Source organism: Pongo abelii, chromosome 13 (genome assembly GCF_028885655.2).
Source record: "Pongo abelii isolate AG06213 chromosome 13, NHGRI_mPonAbe1-v2.0_pri, whole genome shotgun sequence".
Taxonomy (NCBI): Eukaryota; Metazoa; Chordata; class Mammalia; order Primates; family Hominidae; genus Pongo; species Pongo abelii.
This window is the reverse complement of record NC_071998.2, coordinates 114,213,456-114,232,533: the sequence shown is the minus strand read 5'-3', so window position 1 is coordinate 114,232,533 and position 19,078 is coordinate 114,213,456. Positions and strand designations below refer to the sequence as shown.

The 19,078-nt window shown below is 40.7% G+C and overlaps 2 protein-coding genes across 5 annotated transcripts in view; one reads left to right on the top strand and one right to left on the bottom strand.

Moving 5' to 3' along the window:
* RABGAP1 (RAB GTPase activating protein 1) overlaps positions 1-2,883 on the bottom strand; it is a 172,951-nt gene extending 170,068 nt beyond the window's left edge. The window contains exon 1 of the mRNA XM_054519399.2: positions 2,575-2,883. The gene's annotated coding sequence lies outside the window, so the exon portion shown is untranslated. The remainder of the gene's footprint in view (positions 1-2,574) is intronic.
* A 29-nt stretch (positions 2,884-2,912) lies between these two features.
* On the top strand, positions 2,913-18,902 carry ZBTB26 (zinc finger and BTB domain containing 26). 4 transcript variants are annotated; one of them, XM_002820184.6, is made up of 2 exons: positions 2,913-3,015; positions 14,513-18,902. In XM_002820184.6, the coding sequence occupies exon 2, from the start codon at positions 14,523-14,525 to the stop codon at positions 15,846-15,848; it is 1,326 nt and encodes a 441-aa protein (XP_002820230.1). In that variant the 5' UTR covers positions 2,913-3,015; positions 14,513-14,522; the 3' UTR covers positions 15,849-18,902. The 4 variants fall into 4 exon arrangements, with proteins under 4 accessions (XP_002820230.1, XP_009243122.1, XP_054377084.1 ...); XM_009244847.4 differs by having other exon boundaries at positions 2,926-3,011; XM_054521109.2 differs by lacking the exon at positions 2,913-3,015 and adding an exon at positions 3,105-5,122.
* The last annotated feature ends 176 nt before the right edge of the window (positions 18,903-19,078 follow it).

The following is a 19,078-nucleotide window of genomic DNA, read 5'->3' as shown; positions in this document are numbered from 1 at the left end:
ATGATCCAACTAAATGCTGTCTACAAGAGAATCACTTGACATCCAAAGACACAAATAGCTTGAAAATAAAGGGTTAGAGTCCGGGCGTGGTGGCTCATGCCTGTAATCCCAGCACTTTGGGAGGCCGAGACGGGCGGATCATGAGGTCAGGAGATCGAGACCATCCTAGCTAACATGGTGAAACCCTGTCTCTACTAAAAATACAAAAAAATTAGCCGGGTGTGGTGGCGGGCACCTGTAGTCCCAGCTACTCAGGAGGCTGAGGCAGGAGAATGGCGTGAACCCGGGAGGCAGAGCTTGCAATGAGCCGAGATCACGCCACTGCACTCCAGCCTGGGTGACAGAGCGACACTCTGTCTCAAAAAAAAAAAAAAAAGAAAAGAAAAGGTTAGAAAAAGGGCCAGGTACAGTGGCTCACAACTGCAGTACTTTGGGAGACCAAAGATAGCTTGAGGCCAGGAGTTCAAGAGCAGCCTGAGGAACATAGCAAGGCCTGGTCTCTACAAAAAAAATTTTTTTCAATAATTCAAGGAAAAAGGGCTGGACACAGTGGCTCACGCCTGTAGTCCCAGCACTTTGGGAGGCCGAGGTGGGAGGTCAGGATTTTGAGACCAGCCTGGTCAACATGGTGAAACCCCATCTCTACTAAAAATACAAAAATTAACTGGGCATGGTGGCGTGTACCTGTATTTCCAGCTACTCGGGAGGCTGAGGCAGGAGAATGGCTTGAACCCAGGAGGTGGAGGTTGCAGTGAGCCGAGATTGCACCACTGCACTTCAGCCTGGGCGACAGAGAAAGACTCTGTCACAGAAAATAATAATAATTTACAAAAAAGTAGCTGGGCATGGTAATCCCCAGTACTGGCCCGTAATCCCAGCTACTCCAGAGCTGAGGCAGAAGAATCACTTGAACCCGGGAGGCGAAGGTGGCAGTGAGCTGGGATGGCACCACTGCACTCCAGCCTGGGTGACACAGTGAGACTCCCTCTCAAATAATAATAATAATAATAATTTAATGAAAAAAAGATATAACATGCAAATAGTTACTGAAAAAGAGCTGATGTACTTATACTACCATTAGACAAAATAGATTTTAAAATTTGAAAAGGTTATAAGAGACAAAGACATTATATATTAATGAAAGGCTCATTACAACAAGATTATATAAAAATTATAGGCATTTACCTCGCTAGGAACAGACTCTCAAAATACATGAAGCAAAAATGGACAGAATTAAAAGGAGAAATAAACAGTTCTACAATAATAGTGGGAGACTACAATACCCCATTTTCAATAACGGGGAGAAGAATCAGATAGAAGATAAGTGAGGAAATAGAGGAACTAAACATCATAATAAACCAGCTATACTTAAAAGACATATACAGAACATTCCACCCAGCAAGAGCAGAATACACATTCTTCTCTAAAGCGAATGAGGTATTCACCAGACTGTATGCCACAATTCAAGTTTCATAATATTTTACAAGATAGATATCATACAAAGTATCTTCTCGGACCACACAGATGAAGTTATAAATTAATAACAGAAGGAAAACTGGAAAAGTCACAAATATCTGAAAGTTAAACAACACTCTTAACCACTGGGTCAAAGAAGAAATCAAGGTCGGGCACAGTGGCTCACACCTGTAATCCCAGCACTTTGGGAGGCCAAGGCGGGTGGATCACCTGAGGTCGGGAGTTCGAGACCAGCCTGACCAACACGGAGAAACCACGTCTCCATGTCTCTAAATATCAAATTAGCCCGGCGTGGTGGCGCAAGCCTGTAATCCCAGCTACTTTAGAGACGGAGGCAGGAGAATCGCTTGAACCCAGGAGGTGGAGGTTGTGGTGAGCCGAGATCACACCACTGCACTCCAGCCTGGGCAACAAGGGTGAAACTCCATCTCAAAAAAAAAAAAAAAAAAAAAGAAATCAAAAGGGAAATTAGAAAATACTTAGAAATGAATGAAAATAACACAACATACAAAAACTTATGAGCTGTAGTGAAAACAGTGATCAAAGGGAAATTTATAGTTGTAAATAACTACATTAAAAAGAGGGAAAGGCTGGGAGCAGTGGCTCACACATGTAATCCCAGCACTTTGGGAGGCTGAGGGCGGATCACTTGAACTCCAGAGTTCAAGACCATGAAGTTTTACACTTATAAATGATTAAAGTAATAAACATTACGCATGTTTTACCACAATAAAAAGCCCCTCACCACCACCAAAAACGAAAAGAAAGGGCAAAAACCAGTAAACTAGACTGGCAAGGAAAAGAACTCTAGAAGGATCCTCAAGTTTTCCGGTCTGGATAGGAGACGAGATGAACTTTAGATAATTAAAAGGTACTTTCACATCAGGACAATCAATTGGAGATCTCGTCCATGTAGCTGCCTGGGTTGTGAATGGTCAGCATGAAGTAGGTAACGGAAGCCATGGGAGTGCAAGAGTTTGCCCTAGGGAGAATCCCAAGGCAGGAATCCTGAAAAACACATCCAAAAGTGAGGGGAGAGCTTTCTGCTCTTCGGGCTCCCGCGCGACGAGTCTACACCCATAGGCTAGAAGGACTTACCAAAGTTTAAGTGCAGAGGAGCCCTTCAGGCCCAAGGAGGCAGCGCACCGTCTAGGCCCAGCTACAGAAGAGCCGCTGAGACGGGGGTCCCGAGCAGCGGGTCCCTGCGAGGCGCACAGGGCCTGAGCCGCAGACGCTTACAAGCTGAGGCACCTCGGGGTAGTAGGCAGTGAAGCTAGTGCCGAGAGTACAGTGCCCTCCGTCTGCGCCCCGCCCACAACGCAGAAATTCCCTCTCGGGGCCCCTGTTGTCCTCCGAGCCTTCCGATTGGCGGAGAGGACCATGGGACCTGGAAGTTGTCTTTGTCCGGCCAGGGCTGCCCTTCCGGTTCCGTTGGGTCCCCCTTTGGCTCGGGTTCCCTGCCCCTCCCCCTTCCCGGAGCCCCGAGGGGCCGGAGCTCCTGGCGGTGCCGGATCCTGACGGCGGCCTTCCCCCGGGTCTGTAAGTGCGGAGACGGCCGGAGCGCCGGGCTGGGGTGCGGGGTCTCTCAAAATGGAACCCCCCTGGGGCCCTGGATCAGCCGGGACCTGCACTGGGATGGGAGCCGAGAGGCTGGCCTAGGCCCCTGGGGACTTGAGGAGCCCTTGGCCCGGCCCACGCTGCGCCCCGCCCCTTTCCCTTCCCTGTGACTGGAGTGGGGAGCCTGAGGATGCCCTTGGGACCGCCTCATAGGACCCCACCTGAGGGCCCAGCAGTTGGCTTGGGGGCCTGACTCTGGCATCTTATAAGAAGTGCCAGAGGTGAGGCCCTAAGAAAACGAGCTTCGGGAGCCAGCCCAAGACCAGGCATTCAGTGCCAGTCTTTGAGAACCACTATGAGTGCTAGGTTACCCTTTTGCTGGGGTTTTCTCCTATTTGGCCACTGGTCGCAGCACCTTTTATATTACTGGCGCTATACCAGACACTGGAGATTCGCAAGATATTGTTCCAGTTTTCAGGATTAAGTTTGGGAGCCAGATCTGAACAAATAAGTACTCCTATGTGCATATATATATATATGTATGTATCAGTCACATATGTGTTAATTGCTCAAGGGGCCGTTGCTGAGAAGGCTTTAGAAAGAAAGTGATGTCTGAATGGTACTTGGAGAGAGTAAAGTGTTGAAGAGTTTTTCAGGGAAGACAGTTGCAATACTGTGGAGAAATGACTGAGCATAACTTGTGTGGGAAGAGGAGGAAATGGGGGGACTCCTATGCACAGAATGGATATGAGACTGGGAAAGTCGACTGAGGTCCAGATGGTGAATGGTGTAATCCTAAAGGAGATGGGTAGTTTTTTGAAGAGTGCTGAACAGAAGATTGATATGGTCAGATTTGCACTGCAGGAAATCATTTTGTTCTGTAGAAAGCCCATAGAGAAGAGACTTTCTATTAACTGCATTTAGACTTTTTAGCTAAAAGTTAGGAACTCTTATCGCAGATTCTTTTGAAGGGGTAATGGGATCAGCCTAGTGAGAGGCAAAGAATTCCTGAAATACAGTTATAATGGTGTCATTGGTAAGGAGACAAGTATACTGGAGATGATTATGTCAAGACTCCATAGTTAACTGAATGCTGAAGAAGTGAGAGGAACCAAATCTTATTCTTAGGTTTTAGACCTCTGAGCTGAAGGATGGTAATGCCATTATCAGAAATAAAGCCATAAGCTTAGTGTAGGTTATGAATTCATTTTTTGGACATGTTGAATTAAAAGTCTAATGAGATAGACACATAGAGCTGTCCAGCATAGAGTTGGAAATGCAAATCTTTAGCTCAGCATAAACATTGTAGCTAGAGGTAAAAGTTTGAGTTATCAGCATAGAAGTGGAAACCATGGGAATAGCTGGCATCAGGAAGAGAATTTTGAAAAATAAGGAAAGTTGGGGGGTAATGCTTGCATTTATGAAGCAGAAAGAGGAATTGGAGCTAGTAGTAGTCAGCGGTAGGCAATAAAGTGTAGGAGTGCAGGGTTACAGCAAGCAAGAAGACCCAGAAATCAAGAGAAGGGAATTTCTAGGAGAGACCACTGGATCAATTCATGCAGAGCATCTGGAGACTTGGGGGAGGGGAGAGTATTGCATTTCTTTATGAAGAGGTCATTAGTGACCTTTTAAAAAGCAATTTAGTACAGTGATGAGGTGATACTCTATGAAATATTAGATACCTCAGCTGGTTTGGTATTAAATGGGAGTAAGGATAGGACACATATAAAGCATTTCACAAAGAAAATTGACAGGCTTTATTTGTATACCTAACACATGCTTATACGGTACATACCAGACACTGTTCTAAGCTCTTTAAAAAATTAAATCATTTATTTTCCATAACAACCCTATGAAATAAATTACTATTGATAGATGGGAACATTGAAGCAGAGTGGTTCGAGTTTACACAGAAAGTAGTTGAGCAGGGTTTTGATCCCAGGAAATATGGCTCCAGAGTCCATGGTTTTACCCACTGCTCTATGCAGTGAATGAATATAGGAGCCAAAGGAATGGGAAACATTTAAGCAAAGAGAGGCTCATTGATAAGAATGGAGAGGCTTGGAAAGAGACCCAGGTTGAGAAGAAGGTAAGTAAAGGATTTATGTTTGATATGTTTTTTATTTCTTTCTTCCTAAGTCCGTTTCCACTATCTGCCAATTTAGGTTAATTTCTTCCACTCTCATGCTTTCATTTCTCACTTACCATCTGTAATCAAATCTTTTCTTCATATCCATCCAGCTCATGGATCCTCACCTTGATGTCATGCAGGCTCCTCTGGCTCAAGACCAGACTCATGATCATGCCCTCCAATATTCCCTGCTTTACTGAATGAAACTCAGTCAAAGATATCCAGTTACACAAACCAAATATCTTGGAGTCATCTTGACCCTTTCCCCACATTGGTCACCAAGCACATCAATTCTTTGCTTGAAATGTCTCTCAAATCTGTTTCCCCTCTCCATCCATATTATTGTTGTCTCTCTTCAGGCCCATGCCATTCTGTCTTGATCTGTTTAGAGTAATCACATACTAAAATGCTTCCTTGTCTCTATATTTACTGTTCTCCAAGCCATTCTCCATAAGAAATTTTTTTGGCTTATTGAAGTTTAGACAGCGCAAGAGTGCAGGCATCATGCATTTCAAGTGATAGGGAAGTAGCCTAGAACAGGTATTTTTGAGTACCTTGAATTGAGATTTAGTTTGGTTAAGTTTGGCCATGGGGATTGGGATTTAGGGATTGTTAACATAGGGAGGTAATAAAACATTGAGACAGAAGACAGGCTTTTTGAAAAAAAAATAGCAAGAAATTGGAGACTTAGCTTTGAAAGAGATACTTACCCTTATACAATTTAGTGAAGCCTCAAAGAACAGACCAGCAAAACAATGGTGGAAAACAGATCAATAGTTAAGTAATGTGCCCACTTCTACATAACAGTTTAAAAAAAGAACTAGGCCGGGCGTGGTATCTCACACCTGTAATCCCAGCACTTTGGGAGGTGGGAGGCTGAGGCATGAGAATCTCTTGAACCTGGGAGGCCAAGGTTGCAGTGAGCCGAGATCGCACCACTGCACTCCAGTCTGGGCAACAGAGCAAGACTTGGTCTCAAAAAATGAAAAAAAAAATCAAAAGAAGAATTAAATCTATATTCGTCAACATAAATTGCTCTCAAAAACAATGAGTGAAAAAAAGTTGCAAAACAATATGTATAGTTTATGTATAAGAAACTTAATTACGTTATACTTTCTGTGGCTAGACATATAGAAGTATTGTTTTTAAAATGCCAGGAGGGGCCGGGCACAGTGGTTCATGCCTATAATCCCAGCACATTGGGAGGCCGAGGCGGGTGGATCACTTGAGGTCAGGAGTTCAAGACCAGCCTGGCCAACATGGTGAAACCCCGTCTCTACTAAAATTGCAAAAATTATCCAGGCTTGGTGGTTCATGCCTGTAATCCCAGCTACTCAGGAGGCTGAGGCAGGAGAATTGCTTGAACTCGGAGGTGGAGGTTGCAGTGAGCAAAGATTGCACCACTGCACTCGAGCGTGGGCAACAGAGCAAGACTCCATTTCAAAAAATAATAAATAAATACATAAATAAATAAACAAAATGCAGGGAGGGAGAGTCAGGAAGGATCAAACTTAAACTGAATACTGAGTGGTAGGCAGTTGAGAAGGGGAATTATATCTAAAATCTTCAAAAATTTTTCAAGAAGAATACATTCTGTATATATTACTTAAAAGTTGAAACAAAAGCTTGAGAACTTGGAGAGTATCGTGTCATGAAAGTTACCTAAAAGAAGAACAAGATTAAGGTTTATAGAGAGAAAGGCTGTAGTATAATAAAGCCTCTTTAGAAAAAGAACATATCATGTCAATGAGGGACAAAGATTTCCAAGTAGTTTTGAGTGGTCAGTTGAAAGATAAGGGCACTTTTATGAGACAGGTGAGGAAGCAAACTGATACATAGCTTAGGAATTTATTATACAGATAGAAAAATTTTACTTGCCAGTAGTTATTAGAAGCATTTGAGAAAAGAAACTATTTTCTCAGTGCCTGTAGTATAGCAATGAACATTGTCCCACCTGGAATATTCAGTAATTAGTCATTTTTTACTATCCCCATTTGAACAAAGGGAAAATTTCAAATTAGTTATAATTGTGGAAGGATTGTATAAATATAAATGAAGAGGAAGTGAGAATATTCCCATTACATTGATGTTTGAGAAATATCATTCAAAACTTGCTAATAGAAACTCAACAGTATTCAGATTTAATCTCAGTAACTGAGGCAATAGATAATAAAGACCTGAACTATGGCAATGATGTAAGAATGGAGGAGTGAGGAGTTGGTGATCAATCTGAGGAAAGAATCAACAAAATATGATGACTGTGTCTCTGATCTACGTGATCAGTTCTTCACTTTCCTTCAGTTACAAGAAGCTTGACTATAATCTAGAATTATGTAAGTGATTTTTATGACTATTTTGAGTAATTACTGCTATACTTAGAAGTCACCTACAGTTGGGGATTGTGAAATCAAATATATTCATAATTTTTATTTTCTGCTTTATTTGCAAATGGCATTAAGTTTCAGTCCACAAAGATAAATACCCAAAAGATGGAAAATAATATAAAGTAAAATAGATGAGAAAGGTGTAATAAGGATAAAGGCATAATATGCAATCAGGAATATGACTAATACATATATGCTTGCCATTTAAGTCTTCTAATTTCATGCAAGTTTGGCTTGAAGTTATAACTTGTTTTTAAACATGAACCTTTTTTTGAAGCATAACAAAAACAAAAATATACAAGTCATAAGTGTGCAGCTCAATGAATTTTCTTGGCCTGTGTTTGTGATACTGAATGTAAGGAAGGAAATCTGAAGAGTTAGACAATTTTTTTTTTTTTTTTGAGACGGAGTCTCGCTGTGTCCCCCAGGCTGGAGTGCAGTGGCGCGATCTCAGCTCACTGCAAGCTCCGCCTCCCGGGTTCACGCCATTCTCCTGCCTCAGCCTCCCGAGTAGTTAGGACTACAGGTGCCCACCACCACACCTGGCTAATTTTTTTTTTGTATTTTTAGTAGAGACGGGGTTTCACCATGGTCTCGATCTCCTGACCTCATGATCTGCCCACCTCGGCCTCCCAAAGTGCTGAGATTACAGGTGTGAGCCACCGCGCCTAGCCGAGTTACACAATTATTATCCTTGAGATAAAACTGTACCAGGCAGGTGAAGTGGCTAACACCTGTAATCCCAGCACTTTGGGAGGCCGAGGCAGACAGATTACCTGAGGTCAGGAGTTCAAGACCAGCCTGGCCAACATGGTGAAACTCCATCTCTACTAAAAATAGAAAAATTAGGCCTGGCGCAGTGGCTCATGCCTGTAATCCCACCACTTTGGGAGGCCGAAGCAGGTGGATCACCCGGGCCAGTAGTTCGAGACCAGCCTGACCAACATGAAGAAACCCCGTCTCTACTAAAAATACAAAATTAGCCAGGCTTGGTGGCGCCTGCCTGTAATCCCAGCTACTGGGGAGGCTGAGGCAGGAGAATCGCTTGAATCCGGGAGGCGGAGGTTGTGGCAAGCCCATTGCACTTCAGCCTGGGTGACAACAGCGAAACTCTGTCTCCAAAAAAAAAAAAAAAAAAATACAAAAATTAGCTGGGCATGGTGGCAGGCACCTGTAATCCCAGCTACTCAGGAGGCTGAGGCAGGAGAATCGCTTGAACCCAGGAGGCAGAGGTTGCAGCAAGCTGAGATCACGCCATTGCACTCCAGCCTGGGCAACAAGAGTGAAACTCCATCTCAAAAAAAGAAAAAAAACTGTACCTAGGTTAGTTGTTTCATACCTGGATTTTGGCATCATGCAGTGTAAACACCAGTTCCAGATCTAACACTTAACACTTTCAACCTCTGTTGGAGTTTACAAGTTATCTATGTTTTCTAAGCTTAGTTTCCTCATATACAAAATGTGGGATAATGGTAATACTTACCTGTAGAAATTTTCACGATTAAATGGGTCAATTTATTTATTTATTTATTTATTTATTTATTGTGATAGAATCTGGCTCTGTCACCCACACTGGAGTGCAGTGGCATAATCATGGCTCACTGCAACCTCTGCCTCGTGGGCTCAAGCCATTCTCCCATTCAGCCTCCCAAGAAGCTGGGACTACAGGCACACGACACCACGCCCAGCTAATTTTTGTATTTTTTGTAGAGACAGGGTTTCACTGTGTTGGCCAGGCTGGTCTCAAAATCCTGAGCTCAAGCAGTGTGCCCATTTCAGCCTGCCAAAGTGCTGGAATACAGGCATGAGCCACTGTGCTCGGCCTAAATGGGTCAATTTAGGTATAACATCTATATCTGAAATGTAGCAAGGAAGATTAGGTATCATTTCTCTTGTTTTTAAATAAAATTAAGACGGTTCATAAGAAACTTTTTTTAACTATTAAAAAAAATTTTTTTTAAGTGTTTAAAACAGGCTTATGCCTGTAATCCTAGCACTTTGGGAGGCCTTGTGGGAACACTGCTTGAACCCAGGAGTTTTAGGTTACAGTGAGATTTGATTGCACCACTACACTCCAGCCTAGGCAACACAGCAAGACCCTGTCTCTACAAAAAATAAAAACATTAGCCAGGTGTGGTGGTGTGCACCTGTAGTCCTGGCTACTCAGGAGGCTGAGGCAGGACGATTGTTTGAGCCTTGGTGCCAAGGCAGCAGTGAGCTATGATTACGCCACTGCATTCTATCCTGGGAGACAGATGACAGAGTGAGACCTTGTCTCAAAAAAAAAAAAAAAAGATGAAATTTGGTTTTATATTGCCAAAATTATTTTGGAAACAAACCCTAGAAACAAAGCTTTCCCTAGGCACTCAAAAGAAGATATCATAATGAAGAGCATCTGTACCATAGCCTAGTAATAATTTCATGGGAGAACATTAAGAACTCATTATTCTTCTGTTTTTTGTCAAATGAGCTGTATAAAGTATAACAAACCATTGGTCGTTGCCCTCAAATAACTAACAGTCTATTGGAAAGAGAAACTAGTGAAAGGAATCAATTAAGGGATAAGATGTGTGGCCTGGAAATAAGAATTTATCAAAGAGAGACAATAGAGTGGGCTGACACATCCTAGGGAAAACATCCTTTAAAAAACTAATAAATTTTGCTCACATTCTTAGACTACAGCAGACAGATCAAAGCAAACACTTCCCTGAACTATCTGGTTGGCTGTTCTTGTTGATAATTTTCTTGAGAACTGATGGATAGGAAGCACAGTCATGCATCACTTAACAACTGCGATGTGTTTTGAGAAATGCGTCGTTAGGTGATTTCATCATTTTGTGAACATCATGGAGTATACTTAATGCAAACCTAGATGGTATAGCCTACTACACACCTAGGTTGTATGATATAGCCTGTTGCTCCTCAGTTATAAACCCGTACCACATGTTACTATACTGAATACTGTAGGCACTTGTAACACAGTGGTGTTTGTGTATCTAAATATAGAAAAGGTACAGTAAAAATATGGTATTATATTCTATGGGACCATCATTGTATATGCAGTTCATTGTTGAACAAAACACTGTCATATGACACATGACTAAATGAAACTACCCTCCAGCTCTTCATCTTTAGAGCAAGGAACAATTGTCTCTAAGGATAGTTGTCTAAAGCATTGTGAGTACTGTCATAATATAGATAGAACCAATGAATGCTTATTTTGGGGTGTGAGGAGGAAAATACTGATCTAACGGTTTCATAGGCACCTTCAAAACCAGCTAAATGCTAAAAAAGAATGCCACTTTTGTTTGGCCACTTGAAACAGTCACTTTTACAACTCTGGTTACAAATTGGAACATTCATCACTCCAAATCCAAAATGAGTATTTTAAGCTACTGCAGTTGCTAAAAGTGACCAATGATAATAGTTTTGCTGCTTTAAATTACTGACATTTTCCCTGTATATCTTCTACATTTTCCATTCATGTTTGATACTCACTGTCTTTTCTCTGATGTTTCATTTGCTTGTCTACATCGCTCCTCTCTCAATGCAGTTTTTGTATTTATTGTGATTATCGGTACATTCAAAATGTCATACAAGGGGAAAGCTTATGCTTTGTTTATGTTTTTATTAATATACTTATTACTTCTTCTTATACTGGTGCCTTACCAGTTCCCCCTCCTAAATTTCACCTCTCTTTCTTTTTTTTCTTTTTTCTTTTTTTTTGAGACGGAGTCTTGCTCTGTTGCCTAGGCTGGAGTGCAGAGGCGCAATCTCGGCTCACTGCAACCTCCACCTCCCGGGTTCAAACAATTATCCTGCCTCAGCCTCCCGAGTAGCTGAAATTACAGGCGCCCGCCACCATGCCGGGTAATTTTTTGTATTTTTAGTAGAGATGGGGTTTCACCGTGTTAGCCAGGATGGTCTCGATCTCTTGACCTCGTGATCCACCCGCCTTGGCCTCCCAAAGTGCTGGGATTACAGGTGTGAGCCACTGTGCCTGGCCGGTCACCTTTCTTTCAATGCCATTCTCATTCAAATGAACTCCTAAATTTAGAATCTTTACACATTCCTTTTATTCATTCTCTATATCTAGTCAGTTACCAAGTTCTTTGAAATATCTTTTGTTATTTTTCCTTTCTTCTTCTTCCCATTTTTTATTTCTTTCTAGGCCATCATGGCCTCAGACCTGTAATGCTTCTGCAGACACTAAGCTGGTCTTCCTAACAACAGTTCTTCCTTACCACTGTCAAACTAATCTGATAGGTTCAGTTAATGCAAACTGAGCACTTGCTGTGTATTTAGTGCAGTATTAGGCGATGGGAATACACACTGATTTGAACAGAAGAGGGTTTGGCCAGTAATGGGACAAGCAATGTAGCTGCAATAAGTATAATATAATTCAAAGCAAAAGGAAGGAATATTTTGTCTTAGAAGATGCAAGTTCCCAGCATTAGATGGAGATGCTTTCCCCTAATACCATGAAACTTGGAGTTTGGATGGGAAGGAATAAGTATTTAATAAAGTGTGTTGAGTGTTACAATAGAAGTATGCAATAGGCCCAGAAGAGACAATTCTACTCTATTAAGCGGTCAGGGAAGGGCCTCTCAGAGAAAATAAAGGAGTCACAATTGTTTAGAAAGTGGTGTTTTTGTTTGTTTTGTTTTATTTTGTTTTTTTAGACAAAGCCTCATTCTGCCACCCAGGCTGGAGTGCAATGGTGCAATCTTGGCTCGCTGCAACCTCCGCCTCCCGGGTTCAAGTGATTCTCCAGCCTTAGCCTCCTGAGTAGCTGGGACTACAGGCACGTGCCACCACACCTGGCTAATTTTTGTATTTTTCGTAGGGACAGGGTTTCACTATGTTGGCCAGGCTAGTCTCGAACTCCTGACCTCGTGATCCACCCACCTCAGCCTCCCAAAGTGCTGGGATAACAGGCATGAGCCACCACGCCCAGCTTGTTTTTTGTTTTTGTGATGGAGTTTTGCTCTTGTTGCCCAGGCTGGAGTGCGGTGGTGCAATCTTGGCTCACCACAACCTCTGCCTCCCGGGTTCAAGTGATTCTCCAGCCTTAGCCTCCTGAGTAGCTGGGACTACAGGCATGTGCCACTACGCCCAGCTAATTTTGTATTTTTAGTAGAGACGGGGTTTCTCCAAGTTGGTCAGGCTGGTCTCGAACTCCCGACCTCAGGTGATCCGCCTGCCTTGGCCTCTAGAAGTGCTGGGATTACAGGCATGAGCCACCATGCCCAGCCTAGAAAGTAGTGTTTTAAACTAAGGAAACAAGTATCATTAGGTCTGGAGCCAAGAGAGAGCTGTTATGTATCAGGCACTAAGGAATAAGAATAAAACCTGGACTCTGCCATCAGGAGCTGATAGTCATTGTTACAGAAGTTAAGATGATAAAGATTGGACTTTGGGGTCCAGATGTGGCCAGGAGAAGCTGGTTGTCTCATCTGACTCTGAACTAAGGGGTTGATTAATACATAAAATTCAGTGAATTTCTTGATGCACTGAGATTATAGAGCTATATCTCAAAGACAGACCTAACGTACCTACCAATCTCATAGAAGACTGGTATATAAAGAGAATGTCAGTTCATTATGTCATTAGTTTACAGTGACTAGTGGACTGGAATTATCGTGTTGGCCTGGTAAATTTATCTTTTCCCTTGAGAGAGACAAATGGGAAGCCAGGTTATGAGAAAATCATTTATGACAGTATGGAATCAGAACATGGAGACTTTCACCAAAGGAATTGCTATATAAAGGAATCAGTATGCAGACAGTTTGGGGAAAGATACCTTCTCCATTGTTGAATGAGTTTTTCCAGTGTTTACCTTAATTATGATTGGGTTTCATTAATCAGTTTATATTCAAGAGGTTAGTCTTCATCCAGGAGACAATGGGAAGTCACTGAAGGAGTTTAGGCAGGAGTGGGGTATAATCAGATCTCTGTTTTTGAAAGATGTGGTGGTATGAAAACTGTATTAGAGGGAACATAAGCAGGAAGCCAAGGCAACATTTATGAATCAGTTCTAGTAGTCCACATAATGACTAATGATTGATAAATAGGGATAAAGTTTAAAGAACAGAATCTAGTAGGGATTGATTTGATCTATGTTACTGCTACTCAGATTCCCACCATATTAGCTCATGTCGTTTTTCTACATCAAGTATTTTATTTTCTATATAAAGAAATGTTCCTTAAAATGGAGTTTAGATTTTTCCAGAATGGACAGGACAAAGAACTTTGTCTTTGCCTAAAAACATTGTCCCGTTAGGTCTGTGACTTTCATTTTATTGCAGAAATACTTGTATGAATAAGTTCATATCAATTTAAACAGAAAAGGGTTTGGCCAGGAATTGGACAAGCATTGTCAGTGCAGTTGTTTAAAATATAGAACAAAGAAAAAACGCAAAGAAACCCATGTTTGCTGTAGGTTCCCTCTTCTTCAGAGACCAGTTTTTACTGAATGATTCCAGAGAGGTGAAAATCTCCATATTAGGGTTCTGAAGTGGGGAGACAATTGCTCTTGCCTTAGAAGAAGCAGGTTCACAGTTTTATACAAAATAAGATAACTATTTCATCTTTACTTGTGTGGGTTATGTTTTAGTTTGCTTTAGAAACCTGATAGAATTCTCATTTGAGAAGTTAAAAGATACTCTTGGACTATCCCAAGCACTATTCTTGTATTAAGTATCTTTAAAAGTTGAACGAATGCCAAGCTATTTACACAAATACAAGTCCACTCTTTAGGTGCAATTGGCACTTGATGTTGGTAAGAAGTAATTTTTAACAGCCTTTGAAACCTGTTATAGTGGCTTCCTCTTTCAAGGAAGATTTCATTTGGATACATACAAAACAGATATGACAACACAGATTTGTTTTTGGAAGGTAGATCCAGCTTTCTTAATTGTTTGAGTTTCCTTAAATTCAACCTTTTTACATTTCTGTTCTTTAGGTCTGCCAAAATGTCTGAAAGATCAGATCTCCTTCACTTCAAGTTTGAAAATTATGGAGATTCAATGTTACAAAAAATGAACAAATTAAGAGAAGAGAATAAATTTTGTGATGTTACAGTTCTCATAGATGATATTGAGGTACAGGGACATAAAATTGTGTTTGCTGCAGGTTCCCCCTTCTTAAGAGACCAATTTTTACTGAATGATTCCAGAGAGGTGAAAATCTCCATATTACAGAGTTCCGAAGTGGGGAGACAATTGCTTTTATCCTGTTATAGTGGTGTGCTGGAATTCCCTGAGATGGAACTGGTAAATTACTTGACTGCTGCAAGTTTTCTTCAAATGAGCCACATTGTAGAACGGTGCACACAGGCCCTGTGGAAGTTTATAAAGCCAAAACAACCAATGGATAGTAAAGAGGGATGTGAACCACAGAGTGCTTCTCCCCAGTCAAAAGAACAGCAGGGAGATGCCAGAGGCTCCCCAAAGCAGGACTCACCTTGTATTCATCCATCTGAAGACAGTATGGATATGGAGGACAGTGATATTCAGATTGTTAAGGTAGAATCTATTGGGGATGTATCAGAGGTTAGAAGTAAAAAAGATCAGAACCAGTTTATTTCTTCTGAACCCACTGCTTTACATTCATCAGAGCCCCAGCACTCCCTGATAAATTCAACTGTGGAAAACAGAGTAAGTGAAATAGAACAAAACCATCTCCACAATTATGCCCTTTCTTATACAGGCAGTGATAACATCATCATGGCCTCAAAAGATGTCTTTGGCCCTAATATTCGAGGTGTAGACAAAGGCCTACAGTGGCATCACCAATGCCCAAAGTGTACCAGGGTGTTTCGTCACCTGGAGAACTACGCCAACCATTTAAAAATGCACAAACTCTTTATGTGTCTACTCTGCGGCAAGACTTTCACTCAGAAAGGCAACCTTCATCGACACATGCGTGTGCATGCCGGAATTAAACCTTTCCAGTGTAAAATCTGTGGGAAAACCTTTTCTCAGAAGTGTTCCTTACAGGATCATCTTAACCTTCACAGTGGAGATAAGCCCCATAAATGTAACTATTGTGATATGGTTTTTGCACATAAACCAGTTTTGAGGAAACACCTTAAACAGCTGCATGGCAAAAACAGCTTTGATAATGCCAATGAGAGAAATGTACAAGACCTTACAGTGGATTTTGATTCTTTTGCATGTACAACAGTCACAGACTCTAAAGGGTGTCAGCCACAACCCGATGCAACACAGGTCCTGGATGCAGGTAAACTGGCCCAAGCTGTCCTGAACTTAAGAAATGATAGTACTTGTGTGAATTGAGTAGGGGCTTCATGCTCACAACTCGAACTGACTGAGAATGTGGCAATAGTCTCAGTCTTTTTAGGAGTGATTTTGCTAGTTTGACTTCTCCAAAGCCTCTGTGTAGGTGGTAGGGAGTGAGTCAAAGCACTAATGGACCAGGCAACTTACCACTTGGAGTGGATTTGCCTTACTTTTGCCCTCTCCCATTTTCTGTTTTGAATTATTTATCTTGTAAAGTCTGTTTTCCTTTCCCAAGGAATAATTCCTTTTGTCTACCTAACATTGACTTATGTCTTTGACTGACACTGTTTTAGGCTTTTCACTAGGCATATTCTGAAGGTACCAACAAGTTAATAACATCACCTACTCTCCACTAATAGATGCTATGCTAAGAGAAGTGAATAATCTTTCTTTGGTAGAAAATAGGCTGAGATATAAGGTGATATTGCTATTGACCTGAAAATGTGATAGAACTTCTGGTTGCCTATTGATTATTCCTCCATGTCTGATAAATGAATCTGCTTCCTACCATTTGTACTTGTCTTGGAGCTGGCTATAAAGAAGTATGCTGGTTTGTTATGTACTCTTTTCAACAGTATCATAGCCCAACTTCATCTCATTGAATTGTTCACATACACCAGAGTACCCTCTCTTGAGGAACACCTGCAGGCAGATAGTTAGGGATGACCATGAGGAGCATAATCAACAGGGATAGAAGTACACTTATACAACAGCACTTACATGGGAGGTTTCTCTGGTAGCATGTCCCATAAGAGGCCATATGCTTATAATTAATGTGTAACTTGTTGATGCTTTTGAGATCAGGACTGCTCCAGGCACGCTAAAAATGTGCTAAAGTATAATGGGCTCTCTAAAAAGAGGCTATTTGGGAGTCTCTGAATTTTGTTTCAGAGTTTAGCCATCAGAAAGGTGAGTTTGGCCATCAGAGTTTTGTCCTGTGCACCATAAAATTCTCTGAATTTTCATTTCCTCATGTACCTTAATTTCTAAAATGGATGATAAAAGTTAGGTTGGACACAGAAGGGGCAATCAAATTTCTGTATTCAGATACCTCTTAAAGGTACACTGTCCCACCTTGCTGCCTTTGATTGCGAATACAAATTTAATTTTCAAAAAGGAAAAACAAAACAGCTCTTTTTCCTAAAACACATGTTGTACTTCAGACCTAAAATTCTAAGTCTTATTTGTTTCTCACCCATGAGTTAGATTTAGGTAATAGTATTAGTAGAGTCCTTAGAGAATCTTAAGAGGTCATTTACTCCACCTCTTTCATTTTAAATTGGGGTATCCAAAGCCTGAAGAGGTGGCCTGGCCAATATTGGCCAAGGTATAACTAAATATGAGCTAGCATCTTCTTCCTTCTTCTCGCTATGCCTTGGCTTTAAAAGATTTAGTACATGAAGAATAATGCATTAGCAAAAAGCTCCTAGTTTGTGTTTCCCCTTTGTGTCTCCCTGTTGGCTTTCTGAGACAACCTGAATTTTGCCAACAAAATATCGCAGAGGGATTTATATTAATTATTTTTTAGTTAGATGAATATCATATTCTTCCCATCCAAATGAGTGATTTGCTAGGTTTGTTTAGGGAGGGAAAAAGCAAGAATAATGTGAGAAGAATCTAAATGCGAAGTTGATTTTGTGTGGAAAACTGTTTATTAGTTTCCATCAGGATTTTCTGTTTTTATTTTTGAGCTATGAGAGTGCATGCAGATTTGAAAAATTAGGCTTGCATAGTCAGAGGGGATCTTCAATTGTTATATTTGATACGTTTACATGTATCAGTGTTATCATATGTAAATTATCATCATGTGAGTCAGATGTGAAGTATGATTTTTGTCTTTTGTTCAAATATTTAAAATGATAATACAGTTGAGTGATAAGACTAATAGGTACCTTATGCCTAACATCACTCATTATATGGTCTAATGATGCTTCCTAGCATTGTGATTTTTACATGATCCAGCCAAAGAGTACCAATTCTATGCAATAGTGAGACTCTACCCTGTCAACCAAACAGCATTTTTTGGTATTTTCTGTCAACATCGTTTCTTCACAGGGAAATTTCAAGTTGGAGTGCTTCCTTTGCTCACATTCATGTCCTGTTTTAGTTACTGGTTTGATGACTAAAAGGCACGGGTTCAAATAAGATTGGTCTCTTTGGTTGGAGACTATTTCTGGGTTCATTCAGTTGTTCAAGAAACATTAGTTAAGCACCTACTGTTGCTAGACACTATGCTAGATACTGAGGATAATGAAGGTAAGATTGATATAGTCCCTGCCCTCATGGAGCTTATAGTCTCATGTGGTCTTAGTGAAACAAAGTCTCAATTTGCTTTTATACTAGAAATAATAAAGAAAGCTGCCTTGCTGTATTCGATCAGTTAAAATCAGCAACTTCGTGCTTTTGTATCAGTAAAACATTTAGTTCTCACCTTTTGAAAATGCAAACCACTGAAGTGATTTACAGTCTCCTCCATTTTTGGCTGGAGAGGTGTTCTGTTTCTGTGAGACATTTTTCTAATTTTTGTGGAACTTGACTTTCCTCCTTCTTTGCTTATATGTGTTTGTTAGATTATATTGCAAAGAAGTCAAGTTACTGATATCCAGTACATTTTATAGAGGAAGATGACTTTCAAAACTGTCATATTTCTGTAGAGGAGGAAGATTTTTAAAACCTTTATCATTCAGCATTTGTATTTTATGGATCCCCAGGAGAACTAAAGAGGAGATGACTCTCTACCATAGTTTGGTTTAAAAAAAAATTACTCTGTCAGTTATTTATTTATTATTTAATACTAAAGATAAACTCCAAACTGAAGTGGCTCTGAGGTAAATCAGATATGATTTTAATTTGTTTAAGTTTCTTTATTAGCAGATCTATAAATGGAAGGTGACCAATGTCACTGCTTCTAAAATACTGTCCTAAACAACCCAGAAGATTTTATTTCAGCTCATGAATAGCTGCTCTAAATCTGTTGTATGTTAGACATACTATGAACTACCTCTTCACTTATTATGGGGAAGTTTCCTTAATAAAAGTGTGACGATTAAAGCTCTGGTGTCATTGGTTTGTTTTCTCACTCTCCCTTCCTTCTATTCTTTTTTAATTGCTTTGAATACAGTAAGGTCTTCTTTATGTATAGTCTTAAAAATACATATTAAGCATGCTGAGCTTGCCTTCAGAAGAAAATATGAACTAATCAGAAAGTTGTTACTAGATTCAGTTAC